Here is a 20,248-nt window from a genome sequence, read left to right as displayed (position 1 = left end):
AAACGTCTGTGTTGTTTTGTTTTCATCTGTTGATGCAAGATTGGTAGTCTGAATTGCCTGGCAGCTGCAGTTCTGCACATCAAGGAATCCTAAAGCTGGTTTAAACAGTATCATGCTTGCATCAGTCTGGTCTGATAAGAAACTTTGGCAGAAAACGTCCAGCCAATTAAAAATGATATCATATGAACTGGCCCTAAACTCATGCTCAGCCATGAGTTTATTAACTCCAGTAGAACAAGGCTCCCCGCCCCCATACTCTTATAGCTATGCTTTGAATATATGATTTGTAGGAGTGAATCTTTTTTCCCCCCTTCCAAATTCCCATGACTCTAGACTGACTAATCACGAAAAACAAAGAATTAATAGCTGGGAGCTACATAGCAATCCTCATATCTACGTTTCTTCCTCTATCTTCCAGGAGCCAGTGTTGCCCCAAGGCATTCAGTGCTGTCTTCGCCACAAATATGTGGTAAGGCACGTACTGAAGCGAAAAGAAGTAAGGAGAATAAAAACTGGAATGTAATAGCTGTAGGTACCCCCCCTTCTATTTAAAAATAGGCGAGAAAGAGATCCTGTGGGTTCAGTTTCTCCTTTTATATATAATAATATATTTTGTTTGATTATGAGCATTGTTTCTGACACACAATTTGTTTCCAGGCTTTAGGAAAACAGTTGAAAATATGCGGCTATAAGAAAAATAACGAAGTCACCGATTTGTATCTTGGTGAAAAGTAAGTATATCATTATTTTTCTTCTTTCTTTTTGCTGGTTTAAGGCGCTGTTCTGTTAGGCTCAGCTGAAAAGAATCATTTTAAGACTGATTAATCTTTAAGCAATAGAAAGCAGAAGTTCTTTTTGGTTCCATGAAAATAAAATAGTTTGTTTCCAGGACCAATAAGTTGCCATTTCATTCTTCAATCTTTATTTTGTGAGGCCAGCACATTCCCTAGGGCTCATCACCCTAAGGTAAAGGTAAAGGACACCTGACAGTTAAGTCCAGTTGTGAATGACTCTGGGGTTGTGGCGCTCATCTCGCTTTATTGGCTGAGGGAGCCGACGTTTGTCCACAGACAGTTTTTCTGGATGTCCACAGACATGTCCACAGACATGGAGCCAGTATGACTAAGCCGCTTCTGGTGAAACCAGAGCAGTGCACGGAAACGCCGTTTACCTTCCCGCCAGAGCGGTACCTATTTATCTACTTGCACTTTGATGTGCTTTTGAACTGCTAGGTTGGCAGGAGCTGGGACTGAGCAACAGGAGCTCACTCCGTCGCGGGGATTTGAACCGCCGACCTTCTGATCGGCAAGCCCAAGGCTCAGTGGTTTACACCACAGCGCCACCCGCGTACCAGGGCTCATCTTAGAAAAGGCTAAATATCAGAATTCTCTTAGTGATGTGCTAATTGTGCTAGAAGAATGGTTTGCACGAGAGAAGGCACAGGAAGCCAGCATAATGAGCAGGCATTATTATCGTCCTTACCATAACACAGTAGGGGTTGCACTAGCAGTCAGAGAATGTTGAATGTAGGCCAGAGTTTGCACATCCAAACCAGCAAACTGATTTGTAGTTTCCCTCCAAATCTTAATTGCTCACCATGATTTGCTTCTGTTTTGCAGTTCAGGTATATGCTAAGCAGCAAGCAATTCATTGTATCTGCCCATACAAGGGGAAGAAAGGAGCAAAAAAACAAACAAACCCCACAGCATGGCCGTTTCCACACCTCCCAAACCATGCTTTGCAACATTACTTCTAAACTGGCTTACTTGTGTTGTGTTGATTGGAGCGGGGCTGCTATAAAAAGCTAATAAATATTTAAGTCTGTGCTGCATTAAAATCCTCCAGCACTGTTAATGAAGCACAGGAAATTCTGCTTCTGAGAAAGCTGTCATCTTGAGGAAATTGATTAGTTTAGTTGTAAATTGGAAAAGAATGCTGGAGGCCCAAAGGGCATGCAAAGACTAGAAAGACCTGCATAAAGGGGCAGGTTTTTTTTAAAAAAAAAAAATTATTGGAATTAAACTCTCCTTGGAAGAAATTTAATGCCTTTGGGTGCAATCCTCAGATGAGTTTCTCCAGATATGCTCTATTTATTTCAGTAGAATGTCTCTAGAGTAAGTGGTTTGCGGGCTGCAGTCTGTTCATCAAAAGGGTAGGCCTGGAGATATGGTGCGGGGGTGCGGGGGTGGGGAGGGGAATGAAGCCAATTAAAAATAAGTTTAAACTTTTGGAGAGAGAAATAGGAGATAACTTGCATGGGGATAGAAGTCAGTAAGGAAAAGTGGTTGTTGTGTGTGCATTGTCCAGAGCTCCAGCATTTTATATATCGGGTTCTACCATGAGTAAGAGCACGTGTTGCGATCGGGACCTGGCAAGACACATCCCTTCCTGTGGGGGTGGGGCCGGTAGCCGGCCTTAGCAGCTATAGGGCAGAGAGGAGTTACTGGGCAAAAGTAAATGTTGCAACTTGTGATGGACAGCTTAGCATCCTATATATTCCTCTGCACACAGGGTGATTCTTCTCTTGGCTTCAGCTTCTGATCACCCATCCCGCCCCCCTCTTTTTCTTAGGCCTCTGTGCTTGACCTTGCAACTGCCTGTCATGGGGTCGTCTGCTTTTGGGGCAGAGGCCCAGTAGGAATTTGTCCATCTGGCTGATTGGCTGTTGCCATTTGGTTTTGCCTACTGCAGTAGCAACTTGTCACAACTTGTAAGGTTGGCGGTTAGGCATTGGTTCCTGTGTGGATTGCTGGTATGGGCAGTGCCAATCCAGAATCATGATGATGCTGGGAATTCCGTTAAAGGAATCCGGTGACTCTTATGCTTTGTCCGAAGCCCCCGGTAGGGGTTAGGGCCGTGGCCGAGTCCCCGGGACCATGGGGAGAGGGAAGCGTTGTTGCCCCCCGCTCCTTAACTCTCCTCAGCAGCATTCTCCCAATCGCTGGTTCTAGGCCAGCCTCTGTCCCGGTAGGACAGTAGTCTGAACCAATGCCTACGCAACCACTCACCGAATTTGTATTTAAATAAAGTTGTGACCTAAATTATTGCCAAAAACCCAAACAAAAATTATGTCTCCTGTGTCAAGTCATGGGGGGGGGGGTGGCTTGAGGTCCTCGATACGCAAATAAAAGCATAATGGGATTGAGAATTTTGCCCAGGTAGTTCATGTTTTGTCAAGCGTCCTTTAAGTCACAGTTAAATTGCCAAGAATCTGTGCCATAACAGATTGCAGTATGCAGAGTATCTTTTCCAGGTTGGTTTTTCCCCTAGAGAGATCAATCCAACCACACTAGGCTTCCTTTGCCATTGTTAGACAGGATCTTCAAGCCTGGCAGCAGAACAAATAGAAGACAATTGTTCATTCACCACACCATCTAGCTCCCATTAGGTGGGAAGCAATACATCTCCAGCTATTTCCTCACCCCAAATAGTTCATAGCTTCCCACCGTCTTTAATATACTTTGATCATGACAAATGGAAAGAACATTGAGACATGGCTGCAATATATGGACGTTTTTTTTTTTTCCTTTTTAGATAACCACTTAGGGCCAAATGTGACATGGAAGATCTGAGGTACATGGAAGATCTCAACTTCTTTTGTTTTCACCAACAGCAGTCATGGGTGGAGGAAGCTGGGCTTTTATGAGTACAGGAAGCTCCCCACTTCAAAAGAGACCCCTCTAACTTACTGTGATGGTAATTGTGATGGCAACATATAAGGGAAGGAGTGGACCCTTGCTGCTCATCTCACACCTGAAGAGTGCTAATGTTAATTTATGAATGGACATTTTACCCACACACTCAGTTGCTTTGCAGTGTGATTACTCAGACCATTAAGTCTCTAATTAACTATGGTTTTTGTTTCATCCAAAACAACCAAGATTATCAGCTTCAGAAGAAGGCAGAATATTAAAACATGATATTATATCCTGACTTGTTCCAAAGCTGATCATCTGAAGTCAACCACCGATACTTGCTTTCCTCACCAAATCTGAGGTAAAATTGTGGAGACTGAGAACTGTTGGTGCTTAACAAAAGTCATTTATTTACTACTAGAGATGCTCAGCAACCACTGGGTGCGAATGAATTTCCATATACAGTGGTACCTCAAGTTACAAACACCTCAGGTTTCAAACGCTTCAGGTTACAAACTCTGCTAACCCGGAAGAGTTACCTTGGGTTGAGAACTTTGCCCCAGGATGAGAACGGAAATCATGTGCCGGCGGCACGGCGGCAGCAAGAGGCCCCCATTAACGAAAGCACACCTCTAATTAAGAACAGTTTCAGGTTAAGAACGGACCTCCGAAACGAATTACCAGCAAGTTCCTAACTAGAGGTACCACTGTATTACTTCATAAGCAGTGCTGTATATGCTTTTCTGACAAAAGAGGATTGCTTACTGCCAACAGTATGTGAGCACATTGAATCAAAAAGCAGCTGTTACTGATGCAATTACATAACTGCTTCAGTGCTTATTTCTGATGCATAATAGTTTATTAAAGTGGGTATTAACAACTGAAGTTATATAACTTTTGTTTCAGAGGATTAAAAGACATCCCTGATTTATCACAGTTCCGGATATTAAGCCATTTGTGGCTAAATAATAATAAGGTAATAAATATAAAGTTTACATTATTTTTTATATTTTTTACTTTATTTTTTGGCAATAAAAGGTAATGGGGGATTTTGTAGCATTAAAAAAAATAGCTTAGAATTTGTTGAATTTATAGACTGGGTCCAAAGCTAAAATGCAACCCCATTCATTTCAAGAAAAGAGATTTAAACATATACCTAACTGCCACAATGGAATCAAATTTTGGCTGTGTGTGTAGTACTAGTACAGAGGTACCTTGGTCCTCAAACTTAATCCATTACGGAAGTCCATTCCAAAACCAAAGCGTTCCTAAACCAAGGCGTGTTTTCCCATAGAAAGTAATGCAAAATGGATGAATCCATTCCAGACTTTTAAAAACAACCCCTAAGACAGCAATTTAACATGAATTTTACTATCTAATGAGACCACTGATCCATAAAATGAAAGCAATAAACAATGTACTGCAGTCACACACACAATCAATCAGTCAGTAGCTGAACTGGGTTCCACACAGTCATAAAAACAAAACAGAAAGAGCCACAAAAGCAAAAATGTAAAAGAAATAGCAAAAACAGACCTCAGCATATCACTCAAAACGGAAGCGTGGCACTCAAATCGGAAGCATAACACTCGAAACGGAGCACGTTTGGCTTCCAAAAAAAGTTCACAAACTGGAACACTTACTTCCGGGTTTGCTGTGTTTGAATTCCAAATTGTTTGAGTACCAAGGCGTTTGAGAACCAAGGTACAAGTATCACCATATGGTTGGGAGAAAGGGCTCTAATGGATGGAAAAACTCCCATGTGAAATTGCTGGTCAGCGCAAACAATACTGAACTCTGGGGACAAATGATCTGCCATTTGTCAGATACTTTCAGCGGCTTCCTCTGCTTCTGTATTGCTGAGACAGGGACAATTTGCCCTTGGGTACTTTCCCAGAGCCATTTGCTCCCAACCCCTGGAGAGCCGCAAACACCATCCTTTCCAGTTCAGAGATATTTGGTGCCCCCGTTTGAGACTGAACATTGAGTGCATTTAGGCAGCCTCTGCAGTGGGGCAGGTGCACTCCTTGGACTCTCAGGGCAGAATATATTCAAGTTTAAAAGCACAAAAACATTTATCAAAACATGAATACATGTTATAACAATTAATCAAGAAGAATAAATAGGCAGACGGAAGGCTTTTTGAAAGTCACACAGTAGCCACAGGTTCTGTCACTGGCTGCTCATGTATGACTATAAATACATACATACATTTCTAAAGCTAGGAAAAGATACTGTAATATTCCATATAATTTGGGAGAACATGCAGGTTTATCGCCTTGGGCTAAGAGTAATTGCATGCCATATAATGCCAACCATGTTGAAAGGCTGCCGTTGTTACAATGTTTTGCATCTTTCAGTATGCTAGCAAGCAGACAGCTTCTTTGTACAGCTCGGGCCTGTACAATGTAGGGGCCACCTGTATGCTTGCTTGCTTGCTTGTGCACCCCCTGGGTTAATTCCAAATACCTGCTGCTTGTTTCCCATACCTGTGGAAAGTTGAAAGGCTGAGAGAGTGGAAGTCTTGAGAGCAGTTGCTGGTGGAGGAATAGACATAAAGTACCAGGGATTGCGGAAGGGGAGGGGAAAGATAACCTAAACGTGAAATATAGGATGCAGAAAGACTTGTGAGGTGGAGAAAGAGCGTAAGAGAGGGATATTTTATATATATATATATATATATATATATATATATATATATATATATATATATATATATATATCTCAAAAGAGTGAGACTGTTGGATGGGAGAAAGGTAACAACACCACATTTATGGAATACAGAAAGTCTATGAGCGCTTTCACTCACACACGCAAACATTTTATTACATCTATCCACTTCCAAGATGCAATTCAAGGTGGTTTACAGGTCACTGAGCCTGGCTAAGTTCAGCAAGCTTTCTGCACCTTCTCCCTTCAGCCCATGTGCTGGGACCAGCTTATCGCTTCCACAGTTTGTGAGAACTGAGCCGTTGTTAAAGGTGACCCAGACTTCTTTGGGAGGAATGGAAACGATAGAAATTTAATAAATAAAATGGGCATTCCACCTGATCCTTGTTTAACGCTCTAACACTCTGTATTTTCTGAGAATCTGTATTAGCAGATTATATATCCTTTGCTGAAGCTCTCCTTTTCCAACTGTATGTGGTTTGTGCCAAATACAAAGGATGAAGAGGGTAAAATGGCTGAGGTTTCAGCACAGTGGGTGGCATTCAGTGAAGTTTTACTAAGAGCAGGCCTACTGGAATTAATGGACCTAACTTAGTTACGTTCACTAATTTCAACAGTATGGCAATCATATGACATCCAAAAACATGTTATAGGTAGATGCATAATATAGAGGAAAAGAACATTTCTATACTGCGCATTTTTGGACCTGTTATGTTTTTAATTCCTTATATTTCTTCACAGGACTTTTTAAACCCACAAAGATAGCATATAAGGTATAGTTCTTCACCAATAAAATCACATGAACCTATTGTTCTAATTCTCATAATTCAGATTCAGAATCTAACTATGTTGAAGCATAACTGCTGCTTGACAGAACTGTACCTCAACAATAATGAAATCCGAGATATATCAGGTATTGCATTAACATAATCTCTTTTGTACCGGGAGTGATTCCTGTGAACATAGATGTGTTAAATTTGTATGAAAAAGACTGTAAGAATGTCCTGGAAATAAGACGAGTGGTGCTTCATGAAAATAGAAAAAAGAGAGAGTGAGTCTCTAGTCCTAGAAAGAGGGCTTGGGGTCCCTTCCAACTCTATGATTTTATGAGTGTATGAAAGTTATGAAGCAAAATGTGCAAGTATCCTTCTAAGCAATTTCTGTGACATGACCCAGTGCGGCTGCTCTTGACTGTCAGTGTTTTTAACCAATTAAGCAATCAATGAAATCAAAGCTGTGATTGATAAGCAAGTTATTTCCCCTTAAGTGCACTTTCCCTGCTTCTCTCTTATTTTCCAGTTTTTGGAATTCAGAAAACCTAAATAATTACCAGCCAGTTGCCAATCTCCCCTTCTTGGATAGGGTTATTGGGTAAGTGGCTGTGGAACAGATCCAGGTGCTCTTGGAGGAAACTGATTTTCTGGATCGATTTCAATCAGGGTTTAGCCCTGGTTTTGGCACAAAACCCGCTTTGGTCTGCCTGTATGATGACCTTTGTCAGGAGAGAGAGGAAGTGTGTCCCTGTTTAATTCTCTTTGACCTCTCAGCAGCTTTTGATACCATTGACCATGGTGTCCTTCTTGAGCAGCTGTCTGAGGTGGAGGTGGGCGGCAACACTTTGCAAAGGGTGTTTCTAGAGGGTGATGCTTGGTGAATGTTCTTTGGCTCCGCGGAGCCTTCAATGTGGGGTTTCTCAGGGCTCGATTTTATCCCTCATGCTGTTTAACATCTACATGAAATCACTGAGTGAGGTCATCCAGAGTTTTGGAGTATTTTGTTGGCAATATGCTCATGACACACATCTCTACTTCACCTTTACATCTGCAGGGGAGGCAGTGGATGTGCTAAACGGTTGTCTTGCCTCAGTAAAGAATTAGATGATAGTCAATAAACTGAAGCTCAGTTCAGATAAACTGAAGTACTATTAGTTGGTGGTTCCTGATGGCTGGGAGGTTGATGGGTTTACAATCCATCTGAAGGAGCAGGTACAGAGCCTGGGCATTTTTCTAGTGTGGAGTGCCTTCCATCAGATTTAATTGGTGGCCCGGCTGCATCTTTATTTGGACAGTGATAGCTGAACTTCTGTTGTCTATGCTCTAATAACCTCTAGGTTAGATTACTGCAATGTGTTATATGTGGGACTGTCTCTGAAGATGGTTCAGAAACTTCAGCTAATGCAGAATTCAGTGACCAGGTTTCTCGCTGGGACAAAATGGTTTGAAAACGTAACACCAATCCTAGCTTGACTGCACTGGCTGCCCATTAGCTTCCAGGCCTAATTCAAATTGTTGGTTTTGACCTTTGAAGTCTTAAACAGCTCAGGACTGCAATACCTCAAGGATTGCCTCTCCCCATATGAATTTACTCCGTATGAATTCACCCCATCTTCATGTGCCTCCTCCATGACAGGTCTAGACAGGCAACATGAGAGAGGGCCTTTTCTGTGGTGGCTCCCTGTTTGTAGAGTGTTCTTCAGAGGGAGGCTTGCCTTAGATATCTTTAGGCTCCATTTCAAAACTTTCCTCTATAACCAGGCTTTCAGCCTTTTAACTACTTGTGACCTTTTAGAAGTGGGTTGGATGTTTTTTTAACGTTTAATGTATTTTGGTTCGAATGTATCCATCTGGGTTTAGTTTTTTGTTTTTTTGTTAATTTGGTTTTTGGTTGTAAGTCACAAGGAGATGTAACAAACTGAAGAAACAAAATAAATGCACAAGTAAGGCATTATTTTATTGTTAATTGTTGTTGTCATTTTAGGTGCTCTGAAACATATTCATGTGTTGCGAATCCTGATGCTTCACAACAATCACCTGAAAAACCTGGAGAAAACTGTGAAAGAGCTTCAAGGAATGCAACATCTGCAGACCTTAAGTAATCATTTACCTTTCCCTCTCTCTCTCTCTCTCTCTCTCTCTTTCCTCCCCATGCAGCACAGCATTGACAGGACCCACTCATATATTTAGTAGAAAACAGATAGTTTTGAGGAGAAGGATTGAGTAAGATATATTAGCCTTTTTTTGGAAATGCTATTTGCTGAGCAAATAAGATTCTCTAATTAAACATGCCAGTATCAGTTTTAACTAGTGTCTGCATTTGTTTTATTTTTTACGTTTACTGACAGAGCAAGGGGTAGATGAAAATGCTTGAGACTCTGAAATTTCATATTAAGATAAACAAGACAGTGCTGGCGCCACTAAGCGTTTGCTGCATTGAAATCGCCTTCAGGGAAGTAGGATTATAAACTGTTAACCTGTTGAAAGTGAAAGTGTAAGCAATCTTTCTCAGGTCCTCCCCCCCCTTTAAGGAATGTGCTCATAGATCATACCAGGGCTTTCAGAACTTTTAAGAAGCAGGAACTAATTTAATGCCTCGGTAAAGTAATTAATAGAGGTATTTAATATTGTTACAGGCCACCCCAATCTCTGCAGAGCGGTAGCAAGGGATTCCAGGGGTCTTGGCACTTAACCAGGGTTTGTGTTTCCTTGGGGGAAATGGTGCTGTGATATCTTAGAAATACAGTTTATTGACTCATGCTTACGCCTGATTTTTATGGAGGGAGAGCTCACAGCAATTATATCCCGAGAGGGGGGATGCTACCCTTCAGTCCCACATGGCGTAGTGTCCATTTCCTGCTCCTTCTTCCCAGAAACCTCTGCTCCAAAAACCTGTTGCAAAAGGACACACTCTCTTCCTGTGGTGGCATCGTGCCCCACAGTTACGCTGGCAACCTCCCCACTTCATCTCTGCTTTTGTCTTCTGCTAACTAACACACATCTGGGAGGAAGGACAGCATCTGCACGGTCAATTGTTCTTTAATGGCCCAGCCACATTTCTCCTTGTGTTCTTAATGGCAACAATATCAACTTTTGGGGTGGGAGGGGGCCTCAAATATTTTATTGGAGGTGTGTAGCAAAGGGACCTTGGCCCCTAGGTGTTGGCTCCTATGCCAAAGACCTTTCTATTCCAGCTTTCCATTCTCACAGTGGCCAACTTAATGCCTTTGGAAGGACCACTAACAGGAGATGAGCACATTTGTCCTTGGCAAATGGCATTCAGAGGCACATTGCCTCCAATACTTAAAGGTAAAGGTAAAGGGACCCCTGACTATTAGGCCCAGTCGTGGACGACTCTGGGGTTGCGGCGCTCATCTCACATTAATGGCCGAGGGAGCCGGCATACAGCTTCCGGGTCATGTGCCCAGCATGACAAGCCGCTTCTGGCGAACCAGAGCAGCACACAGAAACGGTGTTTACCTTCCCGCCGTTGTTGTTGTTGTTCAGTCGTTCAGTCGTGTCCGACTCTTCGTGACCCCATGGACCAGAGCACGCCAGGCACACCTATCCTTCACTGCCTCTCGCAGTTTGGCCAAACTCATGTTAGTAGCTTCGAGAACACTGTCCAACCATCTCATCCTCTGTCGTCCCCTTTTCCTTGTGCCCTCCATCTTTCCCAACATCAGGGTCTTTTCTAGGGATTCTTCTCTTCTCATGAGGTGACCAAAGTACTGGAGCCTCAACTTCAGGATCTGTCCTTCTAGTGAGTACTCAGGGCTGATTTCTTTGAGAATGGATAGGTTTGATCTTCTTGCAGTCCACGGGACTCTCAAGAGTCTCCTCCAGCACCATAATTCAAAAGCATCAATTCTACGGCGATCAGCCTTCTTTATGGTCCAGCTCTCACTTCCATACATTACTACTGGGAAAACCATAGCTTTAACTATACGGACCTTTGTTGGCAAGGTGATGTCTTTGCTTTTTAAGATGCTGTCTAGGTTTGTCATTGCTTTTCTCCCAAGAAGCAGGCGTCTTCTAATTTCGTGACTGCTGTCACCATCTACAGTGATCATGGAACCCAAGAAAGTGAAATCTCTCACTGCCTCCATTTCTTCCCCTTCTATTTGCCAGGAGGTGATGGGACCAGTGGCCATGAGCTTAGTTTTTTTGATGTTGAGCTTCAGACCATATTTTGCACTCTCTTCTTTCACCCTCATTAAAAGGTTCTTTAATTCTTCCTCACTTTCTGCCATCAAGGTAGTATCATCAGCATATCTGAGGTTGTTGATATTTTTTCCGGCAATCTTAATTCCGGTTGGGGATTCATCCAGTCCAGCCTTTCGCATGATGAATTCTGCATATAAGTTAAATAAGCAGGGAGACAATATACAGCCTTGTCGTACTCCTTTCCCAATTTTGAACCAATCAGTTGTTCCATATCCAGTTCTAACTGTAGCTTCTTGTCCCACATAGAGATTTCTCAGGAGACAAATGAGGTGATCCGGCACTCCCATTTCTTTAAGAACTTGCCATAGTTTGCTGTGGTCGACACAGTCAAATGCTTTGGAATTCTCTGGCTTTCTCCATAATCCAGCGCATGTTTGCAATTTGGTCTCTGGTTCCTCTGCCCCTTCGAAATCCAGCTTGCACTTCTGGGAGTTCTCGGTCCACATATTTAGTTCTCTTCCCGCCGTAGCGGTACCTATTTATCTGCTTGCACTTTGTCGTGCTTTCGAACTGCTAGGTGGGCAGGAGCAGGGACCGAGCAACGGGAGCTCACCCCGTCGCAGGGATTTGAACCACCGACCTTCTGATCAGCAAGCCCTAGGCTCTGTGGTTTAACCCACAGCGCCACCTGGGTCCCTCCAATACTTAAAGACATCCAAATTGGCAGACAACAATGCGCCGGTGAAAAATCCATGGTTCAACAACATGCTGAGTGAAGTACTTCCTCTTGTCTGGTATTATGACAGGGGGGAGGCTGTATAATTTCTCCAAATTATGCACGCCTCTACCATGTCCCTTTCTTACTTGCTTATTTTTTCTGAATGAAAAAGCCCCCAATGTTGTAAACTTTCCTCAAAGAGGACTTGCCCCATTGATCATTTTGACGCCCCCCCCTTTTCCAGCTCTATAACCTCCTTTTTCGAGGTGCAGCAACCAACACTTTAAGGCAGCATTTCGACTGCAGTTATGGCAATGAAGGAGAAATGATTAAATCTCTCCTGCTTAGCCATAAAAGTAGTGTTCTTTCTACTACTGCCATCTAGTGGTTCTTTGCATGCAATTGATTACCATGATTTATTTTTGGCCGAGGAACGAATTCACAAAAAAATAGATGAACGAAATTTTTCAGGATATGGCCAGGAAAAAAGAGATAGATTGTGTTTTTTATCCAGATATTGTCATTATTAAAAGAAATCACTGATACATTGAAATGTGCCTCACTTCCGAGTTGCTTCTCCGTCAGTTTTTTAAAGCTTTCCCTCCTCTGCCATGAGAAAAATGGAGTAGCATAATGAGCTAGTTCACAATTAATATTAAAACATGGTTTAGCGCTGTGTGTGTGTGAGTAGAAACAAGCTTCAGCCAAATCTTGTGCTTTCACCCTTCCTCCTCCCCTCTCGTCCTCCCTATGCGGCCAGGAGAAGGACTTTGCTAGCATTTACTTTGTGGGTGATTTGTTTGCATTATTAAATAAGCTTCAACCTGTTTTGAATGGGGTTGCACTTCTAAGGGAGGAAGTTTGTAGTTTGAGGATGCTCCGTGATCCAACACAGGTTAGCCTCAGAGGCACAGTGTGTGTTATTTCTGTTTCACTGGATATACCAATTAGGACTGTACAGTATCTGGGTGGAGATAAGCTTGCAGCAGTTATCTAAGCTCTGATAATCTCCTGCTTAGATAACTGTACTGTGTTATATGTGATGCTGCCTTTGAAAATAGCCTAGAAAGTCCAGCTGGCCCAAAATAGAGCGGTGAGATTATTAATGAGTACAGGTGTATATATAAATATACACCTGTATGCATGTGTGTGTGTGTGTGTGTGTGTGTATATATAATCTTTTAAAAAGGTGATAGAATGGATTGTGGAAACTATCAAGGCATCGTTTTATTTTTTAAGGCATCTCTTTATTAGCTGTGGTCAGCAAAATTCTTGCAAGGATCTTAGCAAACTGTCTCCTAACAATATCTGAGGCCACCCTTCCTGAATCCCAAAATGGTTTTCAACCCTCTAGGGGGATAGTGGACATGATTTTCACCACTCAACAGCTTCAAGAAAAATGCAGAAAGCAAAACCAACACCTGTATATGGCATTTATTGACCTGACTTAAGGCCTTCAACACTGTAAATCGTAATGCCCCGTGGACCGTCCTTTTGAAAATAGGCTGCCCAGATGAATTTTTGAACATCCTTCGAGTCCTCTGATAATATGACAGCAACAATCACAGATAACAATGGCTCTCAAAGTGCACCATTCAGTGTGGGATCAGGTGATAAACAGGGTTGTGTTATCACCCCAACTCTATTTATTAGTTTCATCACAATGATCCTAAACTTTGCCGAAGGGAAACTCCCCAGCGGAGTAGAAATCATGTACTGAACAGATGGAAAGCTCTTTAATCTGAGTAGGCTGAAAGCAAAGACCATTTTTCTTAGAGACAGTGGCCATTTCATGTCCTTTGAAGTATATCTATACTCTACCAGGGAAATGTCACGCCCTGCAGTATTCTGCTGGTATTACACTTATCAGCATTTCTTTTATACTGAGAAAGCCATTGCTGTGCAATGCAGCAATAGAGAATCACATAAGATAGTTATGTAATGAGCTTAAGGTCTGGAGGAGACTGCAGATGACTTACCTGCATTGAATTCTGAAGCATTTCAGCCACAAGACCAATGATTTTGATACGATCCCAGACACCCAATTCCTGCTAGTCACTTTTTCCTAATGGAATGATAACCAGCAATCTGCATTAAAAGATGTGATTTGCCCCTTTGGCCAGGATACTGGTTATTTGTGTAATCTGCTTTTTGTGCAACTGTGTAGATTTGGATTGGGTCGTCCAGAGTCCTTTTTTTTTACATGTTGAAGACAAAGAATTCTGGAACCAACTAATGCTGGTTCCCATTGTACACTCACTGTAAAAAGAAAGGTTCCTATTTCCCCACCAAAGAACGACCGTCAACTATGATGTGCAGGCGAATCACGTTGGGTTGGTTATATATATATATATATATATATATATATATATATATATATATATATATATATATATATGGGGAACTAAATTAAATGTTGTGCTGATCTAGACAGACAAAATGGAGTGGTGCCTTTGTCAAAGCTCAGTTGTCACACACAAAAAGGAAGACTAAAATTAGAGCAGTTTGATTTTCTGAATGCCTTTTTTGCGTTCACCAGTCTGATGAGGACTCTTGTGAGTGGCTGGACCAGTCACAACACCTCTCAGCCAGGAATGGAGAAGTGGAAATTCTTTTACCGTTATCATCTCCGTCTGCTAGATATGTTTGGGATTTGCTGGGGGTTATCTGTCTGTGTTAGCACTGGGAGGGCGAGATGCATTGGTGCAATACATGATGGGAAACTTGATCAGAGTATCAGAATCTCTGGTTAATCATAAAGGACAAACAAGAAATTCAAAGGCTCATAACAAGCGGCAAAAAAGACATTTGCTACAGAACCTTTTTCATGCACCTCGCAATGGGCAACAACATTCAGGAAGGATGTGCTTTGTGAATATAAACTGGTTGATTATGTCTGTATAGTATCTACTGAAATATGGAGGAGGTTGCCAAGTCTTTGCTCAGTTATTCTGACAATTGTTCTCTTTGTTTCAACTCCTGCAGACCTGTTTAATAACCCCATGTCTCATGATCGCAGATACCATCTGTACGTAATATACCACATTCCTTCAGTAACATTGTTTGACAGAAAAGGTAGAAACTGTTTCTCCCCTGCTTTCTTTCCTTAATAGACATGAAGGATAATCACTTAATGCTTTTATAATCACTTAATGCTTTTATATCTGAACAAGAAGCAATATATTTGTGGCTGCCCTTACTCAGCAGCCATCAATTTTGTAACATTACTTACAATACTTGTTAGTATTGGGTGGATACATTGCAAGACAGCAGGCACCTTTAATAGAATTATTTGGCCCTACTTTTAAGAAACCTTCATAGAAATGAATGTGCATCTATACCCTGATTAAGTGCAATTGTAACAGCTTATTTATCAGTTTCCAAGGGAGTTGTCTTTGTTCGTCTATTGCCACACAAGCAACAACATTTTATTGCGCCTTAAAGACACATAGATTTATTATTATTATTATTATTATTTGCCCTCCCATCAGATGTCAAGGAGATATGCAACTATACAACCTTTAGAAGACATCTGAAGATAGCCCTGTATTGGGAAGATTTTTAATGTTTTGTTTTTATATATTTGGAAGCCACCCAGAGTGGCAGAGCAACCCAATCAGATGAGTAGTGTACAATTATTATTGTTACTGCATACATTTTTGTCCGATGCATTTGTTGCATGAAGGATTTTATTATCCTCTGTTGATGGACGCAGTTGTTGTGTGGACATAAACAGTGAGGTCAGAAGGCCGCGAAATGCAAAAAGTACAGACCAAGCATTACAGACCAAGTACTGTATTTGAATGTTTGTAAAGTAAGCATAGCGGCCATTTGACAAAGCAGTTGCGAAAACACAAGTAGCTGGCATTGCTAAATTAATTTGCAAAGTTAATTAATTAGTTTCGTGGAACAAGCCCTGTGTAATGCTTACTAAAACTGGCCTATTCAAGGTGGACTATGGGAGCCTATCATTTAACACCTTTCACATACTAGCAGTAGGAAGTCCTCTCAATTCCCATAACCCAATCATTTGTAAGCGACATAGGACAGTTCCAAAAAGCAGTTTGGAATATAGCAGGGGAGACTGTAGCTCGTGGGGGTGGTGGTGTCAAAAAGCCCCACAGGGAGCAGAGGTAACCCATGGGTGCACCTAAAAGAGCTCTCTTGACTGTGGCCAGAAGCCTGCCTCTCTAGAAACATTAAGCTACTACTGACCGCAAATCACACAAGCTGCAACATCCCTTAATGCTAGGCTGTCACCCACCTAAAGAATAAATGAGTACAGTATGTCAGCAGCTGGTTGAGCTCTTGATAATGCCATCTATTCCTATGTTACAGAAGTAACTCCAAAAGAAAGAGTATCAGCTGTTCATATATATGACCATGAAAGGTCCCTCGTGCTTCATTCTATAGGATTTGGGAAGAAAATCGATGAGCCGTTTTTGCCTAAGCCATCATTTTGCCTAACACCAACCAGAGTGATGAGATTGCCTCCAGGTATTTAACAGTGATTTAGAAAAATAATAATAATAATAATAATGCAGATGAACAAGCATTGCCTCCTTACGTTAAATGACTTTCATAATTTATATAAACTTGTATAATAGCCTCGCTTTTTAGCAGTCTACTTGGGATTCTTTGAGGGCTTGTTGTGATTTACACGCATTGCCATTCTAGACTTCTCAGTAAAAGCTGTTATCTTTTAGAAGAAAAAACCACTGTTAAATTACTCAAGGTATTTACTGTATAATTCAGCTATTCTTCTCTCTCCTGGATATCTAATATTGGTCTTTGAGATTTTAAAGCTTAAAAAGAAAATGGGCTTGGAATGTGCTCCAAACACATAGCTGCTTTCCTTCTCATTTATAGGGCAGCTTTTTCGCCTGGTGGGTCAGATACTGCCCCCACCCACCCCTTTGGCAGTCAATGTTTGGCACATTAGGAGCAAATGAGCAAGCAGGATTGAACTCTACATATATCAGCTGGAGGGCAGGTTCAGTCCTGCTTCCTGCAGGGATTAGGTGGGTGAGCAACCTCTCCTGCACATCCCAAACCAAGCAGAACTGAACTCCCCAAGCATCAGCCTGATGGACATGTGTTGTCAGGTGTTGAACAGGCAAGCAAAATTTGGCCCACAAGTCATAGATTTCCAGTTTTATGGCAAGTCTCTTCAGTTGTATTGCAGTGACTACTGCCACAGCCATTGAAAATTCCTAATCTGTGCACAAAAATCTTTAGAAACCTCTACCTGCTGCTCCCTTTTTCTTAGTTATGTGTAGTTGAAGCATGTGACAAATGGGAAGCAAATATGATTTTGTCAACAGGGAGAAATCAATCACAAGTTAACTGTATACAGTGGTACCTCGGGTTACATACGCTTCAGGTTGCATACTCCGCTAACCCAGAAATAACGCTTCAGGTTAAGAACTTTGCTTCAGGATAAGAACAGAAATCGTGCTCTGGCGGCGCAGTGGCAGCGGGAGGTCCCATTAGCTAAAGTGGTGCTTCAGGTTAAGAACAGTTTCAGGTTAAGAACGGATCTCCGGAACGAATTAAGTACATAACCAGAGGCACCAGTGTATAAGGCTAAGCGAGTAACTAGAAAGAACTATCTCACTCAGTGAACCATTTAGGCCAAATTGCTAATTTACAAAACTTGCCATTTGAATCTAATGGAATTTAGAATTGTCTGTATCTGTTCAGTATTCTGCATGTCAGGGGGTATGCAGACATGAATAACTTTTTCCAATCTTTGTTTTAGGTTGCGAGTTTGGAAATCACCTGGTTAAGTAAGCAAGATCTGCTCTTCCTTTATTTCTAATCCATTAATATTTAGATACGAGGCTCCCAGTCTAATGCCAACTTAAAAACAAAATATTTATTTTGCCCTAATATATCATGCCTGTTTCATCTGATGCATGAAGTGTTATCCTCGGCTGGCAGATACAGGTTAGCCAGCCATTCCATTCACATTGCCCCAATGTGCGTAATTAACCGGCTACTGTGCATGGAGAAAGTGAACATAATCCGCTAATGAAAAAGGGAATTGTGTTCAGTAACAAAAAGACCACTTTCCCAACAGGCCTTGTAGAATAAGCACATCTCAAATGCATTTATTTATTTTTTACATTCTCTGGTCACTATGCAACACTCTCTAAGAAAATGCTGATTATTTCTGTCTCTAGTTCAGGAGCAGACAAATGGTTGCTTGCAGCCCGCTTTCTAATTGTATGCAAATTGCAGCATCCCCTCCTGCTGATAAGCAGGGGAAAGGAGGCATCGCTGCAGTCTCACCTCCCTCCCCTCCCCACTTCTTGTCATTGGCCAAACAGAGGTTGGGAAGAGTGGAGGGCTGTAGATACACATTTACTCCTCATTCACAATGGGACTCCGCACAAGATTCCTTCCATCTATAAATGTTTTTGTGTGTGAGAGAGGAGGCAGATGTGGGTGGTTATCTTCCCCCACCCCCGTAAAACCCTACATCCATTCATTTTGAGAGTACATGCCCATGAGGAATGGATTCTCACACGTTCTCAGCCCCACCTGTAAGCCATTCCTCCACCCACACAAATGAGCAGTAGGGAAACAGCTGAGATGTGCAGAAAGTGTGGGGAATGGCAGCAGTCTTGCTGCTCAGCTGGGAAGTGGGGGTACAGATAAAAATCTGTAGCGAAACCACCCCCTTTGCTTCTGTTCTTCATTCTATTTCCCCTGACTTCGCTTTACTTCTTGACTAAGGGGTACAAAATAAACATTAAAAAATATTTGCTATGCATTGGGTACCATATTAGTGTCAAATCCATTCACGTTTATACTTTATAGTTTTCTCATCGCAAAAGGAAACATCTGGTCATTTACTTTCTTTTTTTCCCGTTTTTTTTGTTTGGTTCTTTGGAAGGATTCCGTATGAGAACCCAGAACATGCTGTACTTGTGAGGGCCATGAGGCGATCCGTCATGGAGTTCGCCACTGTTGACTGGGAGAAGATGCCCACCTGCGAAGAGAAACGCCTTGGTAGCAATCCAGAAAAAAGGCCAGAGAGACTGACAATTAAGTTTCGATAAATGTGGCTTTTCTCCGACAGTTGTCTCTTTAAAAAACCGAACAAACCACATTTCTTTTGCTGCTCTTGGTATTGTTGCGCTTTAAACATCAATTAAAATCATTTCAAGCAGAAAAAAAAATCCAGGTATGTCGCCATTTTAGCACTTAATGCATAGTATGAAGGGGTGATATTTAAAGCTATAAAAATCATTGGTTAGTTAAACAAGCGTATGGTTTGAAGTTGGGTTATTGAGCAGTTGACCACGGTTTGCTGTAAGCCAGATTCCTGATCTGCATATAGGTTTAAGTTGAGACGCTTTCAAATGAAAAATAAACTTGGCAGCATGTTACTTGCCAAGTTTGGAGGGGCTTTAATTTCCTAAGGTCGCAATCTCTGGGGGTTGTAAAGCTAAGAAACAGAGTAGTTGTTTAGGGAGCTTGATTATGACTCAGGGGGCAGTAGGTGAGCTGACCACTGTTCTATTGGTGATTAACATCTGCATATAGGAGAATAAAGCCTTTCTGCCATTTTTACCAAGTATATAGTTAACAGACCAGAAGAGATTTCTCTTAATGCCTTTTGGGGGAGAATTTATTCATCCTTTCCCTGTAAATTCAGAGGGTAATATAGCACACCCTTATCTCCAAATAGCCCAAAGGCATGCTGCTGTGCATTTGGGCTGACAGATTGAATGCTCCTCAAAGAAGAAAGTAGCATGTAGCATGTAATGGATGGGTGAGTGGGTGGGTGGAAACGAAGGTAGAACTTGCTAGTTTTCTAGCTAGAGGGCAGTATGGAAGAGAATTCAGCCATATGCACTTCCATTTGCAGGTTCAAACGTTGCAGTTCAGCTATAGGTTTGACAATTAGTTGAGCCCTAGTCTTAAGATTAGAGCCATTGAATAGGCCAACTTTACTGACAGTTATGAATATACAAATTCTATACACTGCCTAAGATTTCCTTGACATCCATCAGATGTAAAGGACACAAACAAGTACCTGACTTTTAGAAGATCAGATATGCAGCAGCTCTGTATACGGATGTTTTTAATGTTTGATGTTTTACTGTGGTTTTATAAGTTGTTGGAAGCTGCCTAGAGTGGCTGGGGCAACCCAGTTAGATGGGCGGGGTATAAATAATACATTGTTGTTGTTGTTGTTCTAAATTCTAATCCTTTACACAACTCACCCTGTGTAATTTCATCCTGCTTCTCTAGTAGGAAATGGACACTTGGTT

At 41.7% G+C, this 20,248-nt stretch overlaps 1 protein-coding gene across 2 annotated transcripts; it reads left to right on the top strand.

Annotated features, from left to right (window-relative positions):
• Positions 1 to 620: 620 nt before the first annotated feature.
• LRRC72 (leucine rich repeat containing 72) lies at positions 621 to 19,066 on the top strand. Of its 2 annotated transcripts, XM_033165872.1 has the most exons (8): positions 622 to 731; positions 4,542 to 4,611; positions 7,137 to 7,218; positions 9,063 to 9,176; positions 14,949 to 15,038; positions 16,302 to 16,460; positions 17,725 to 17,752; positions 18,865 to 19,066. In XM_033165872.1, exons 3-8 carry the CDS (start codon positions 7,152 to 7,154, stop codon positions 19,028 to 19,030), a joined length of 624 nt encoding a protein of 207 aa, XP_033021763.1. In that variant the 5' UTR covers positions 622 to 731; positions 4,542 to 4,611; positions 7,137 to 7,151; the 3' UTR covers positions 19,031 to 19,066. The 2 variants fall into 2 exon arrangements, with proteins under 2 accessions (XP_033021764.1, XP_033021763.1); XM_033165873.1 differs by lacking the exon at positions 4,542 to 4,611 and having other exon boundaries at positions 621 to 731.
• The last annotated feature ends 1,182 nt before the right edge of the window (positions 19,067 to 20,248 follow it).

This window comes from Lacerta agilis, chromosome 12 (assembly GCF_009819535.1).
Source record: "Lacerta agilis isolate rLacAgi1 chromosome 12, rLacAgi1.pri, whole genome shotgun sequence".
In the NCBI taxonomy this organism is placed as follows: domain Eukaryota; kingdom Metazoa; phylum Chordata; class Lepidosauria; order Squamata; family Lacertidae; genus Lacerta; species Lacerta agilis.
Note: the sequence above shows the minus strand (reverse complement) of the source record. Positions and strands in the feature narration are given on the sequence as shown.

Coding starts and splice junctions, on each gene's coding strand:
- LRRC72 (XM_033165873.1), top strand. CDS start 7,152: ATGTTGAAGCATAACTGCTGCTTGACAGAACTGTACCTCAACAATAAT. Junction 7,219..9,062: donor TGAAATCCGAGATATATCAG/GTATTGCATTAA, acceptor TTGTCATTTTAG/GTGCTCTGAAACATATTCAT. Junction 16,461..17,724: donor AGTGATGAGATTGCCTCCAG/GTATTTAACAGT, acceptor TCTTTGTTTTAG/GTTGCGAGTTTGGAAATCAC.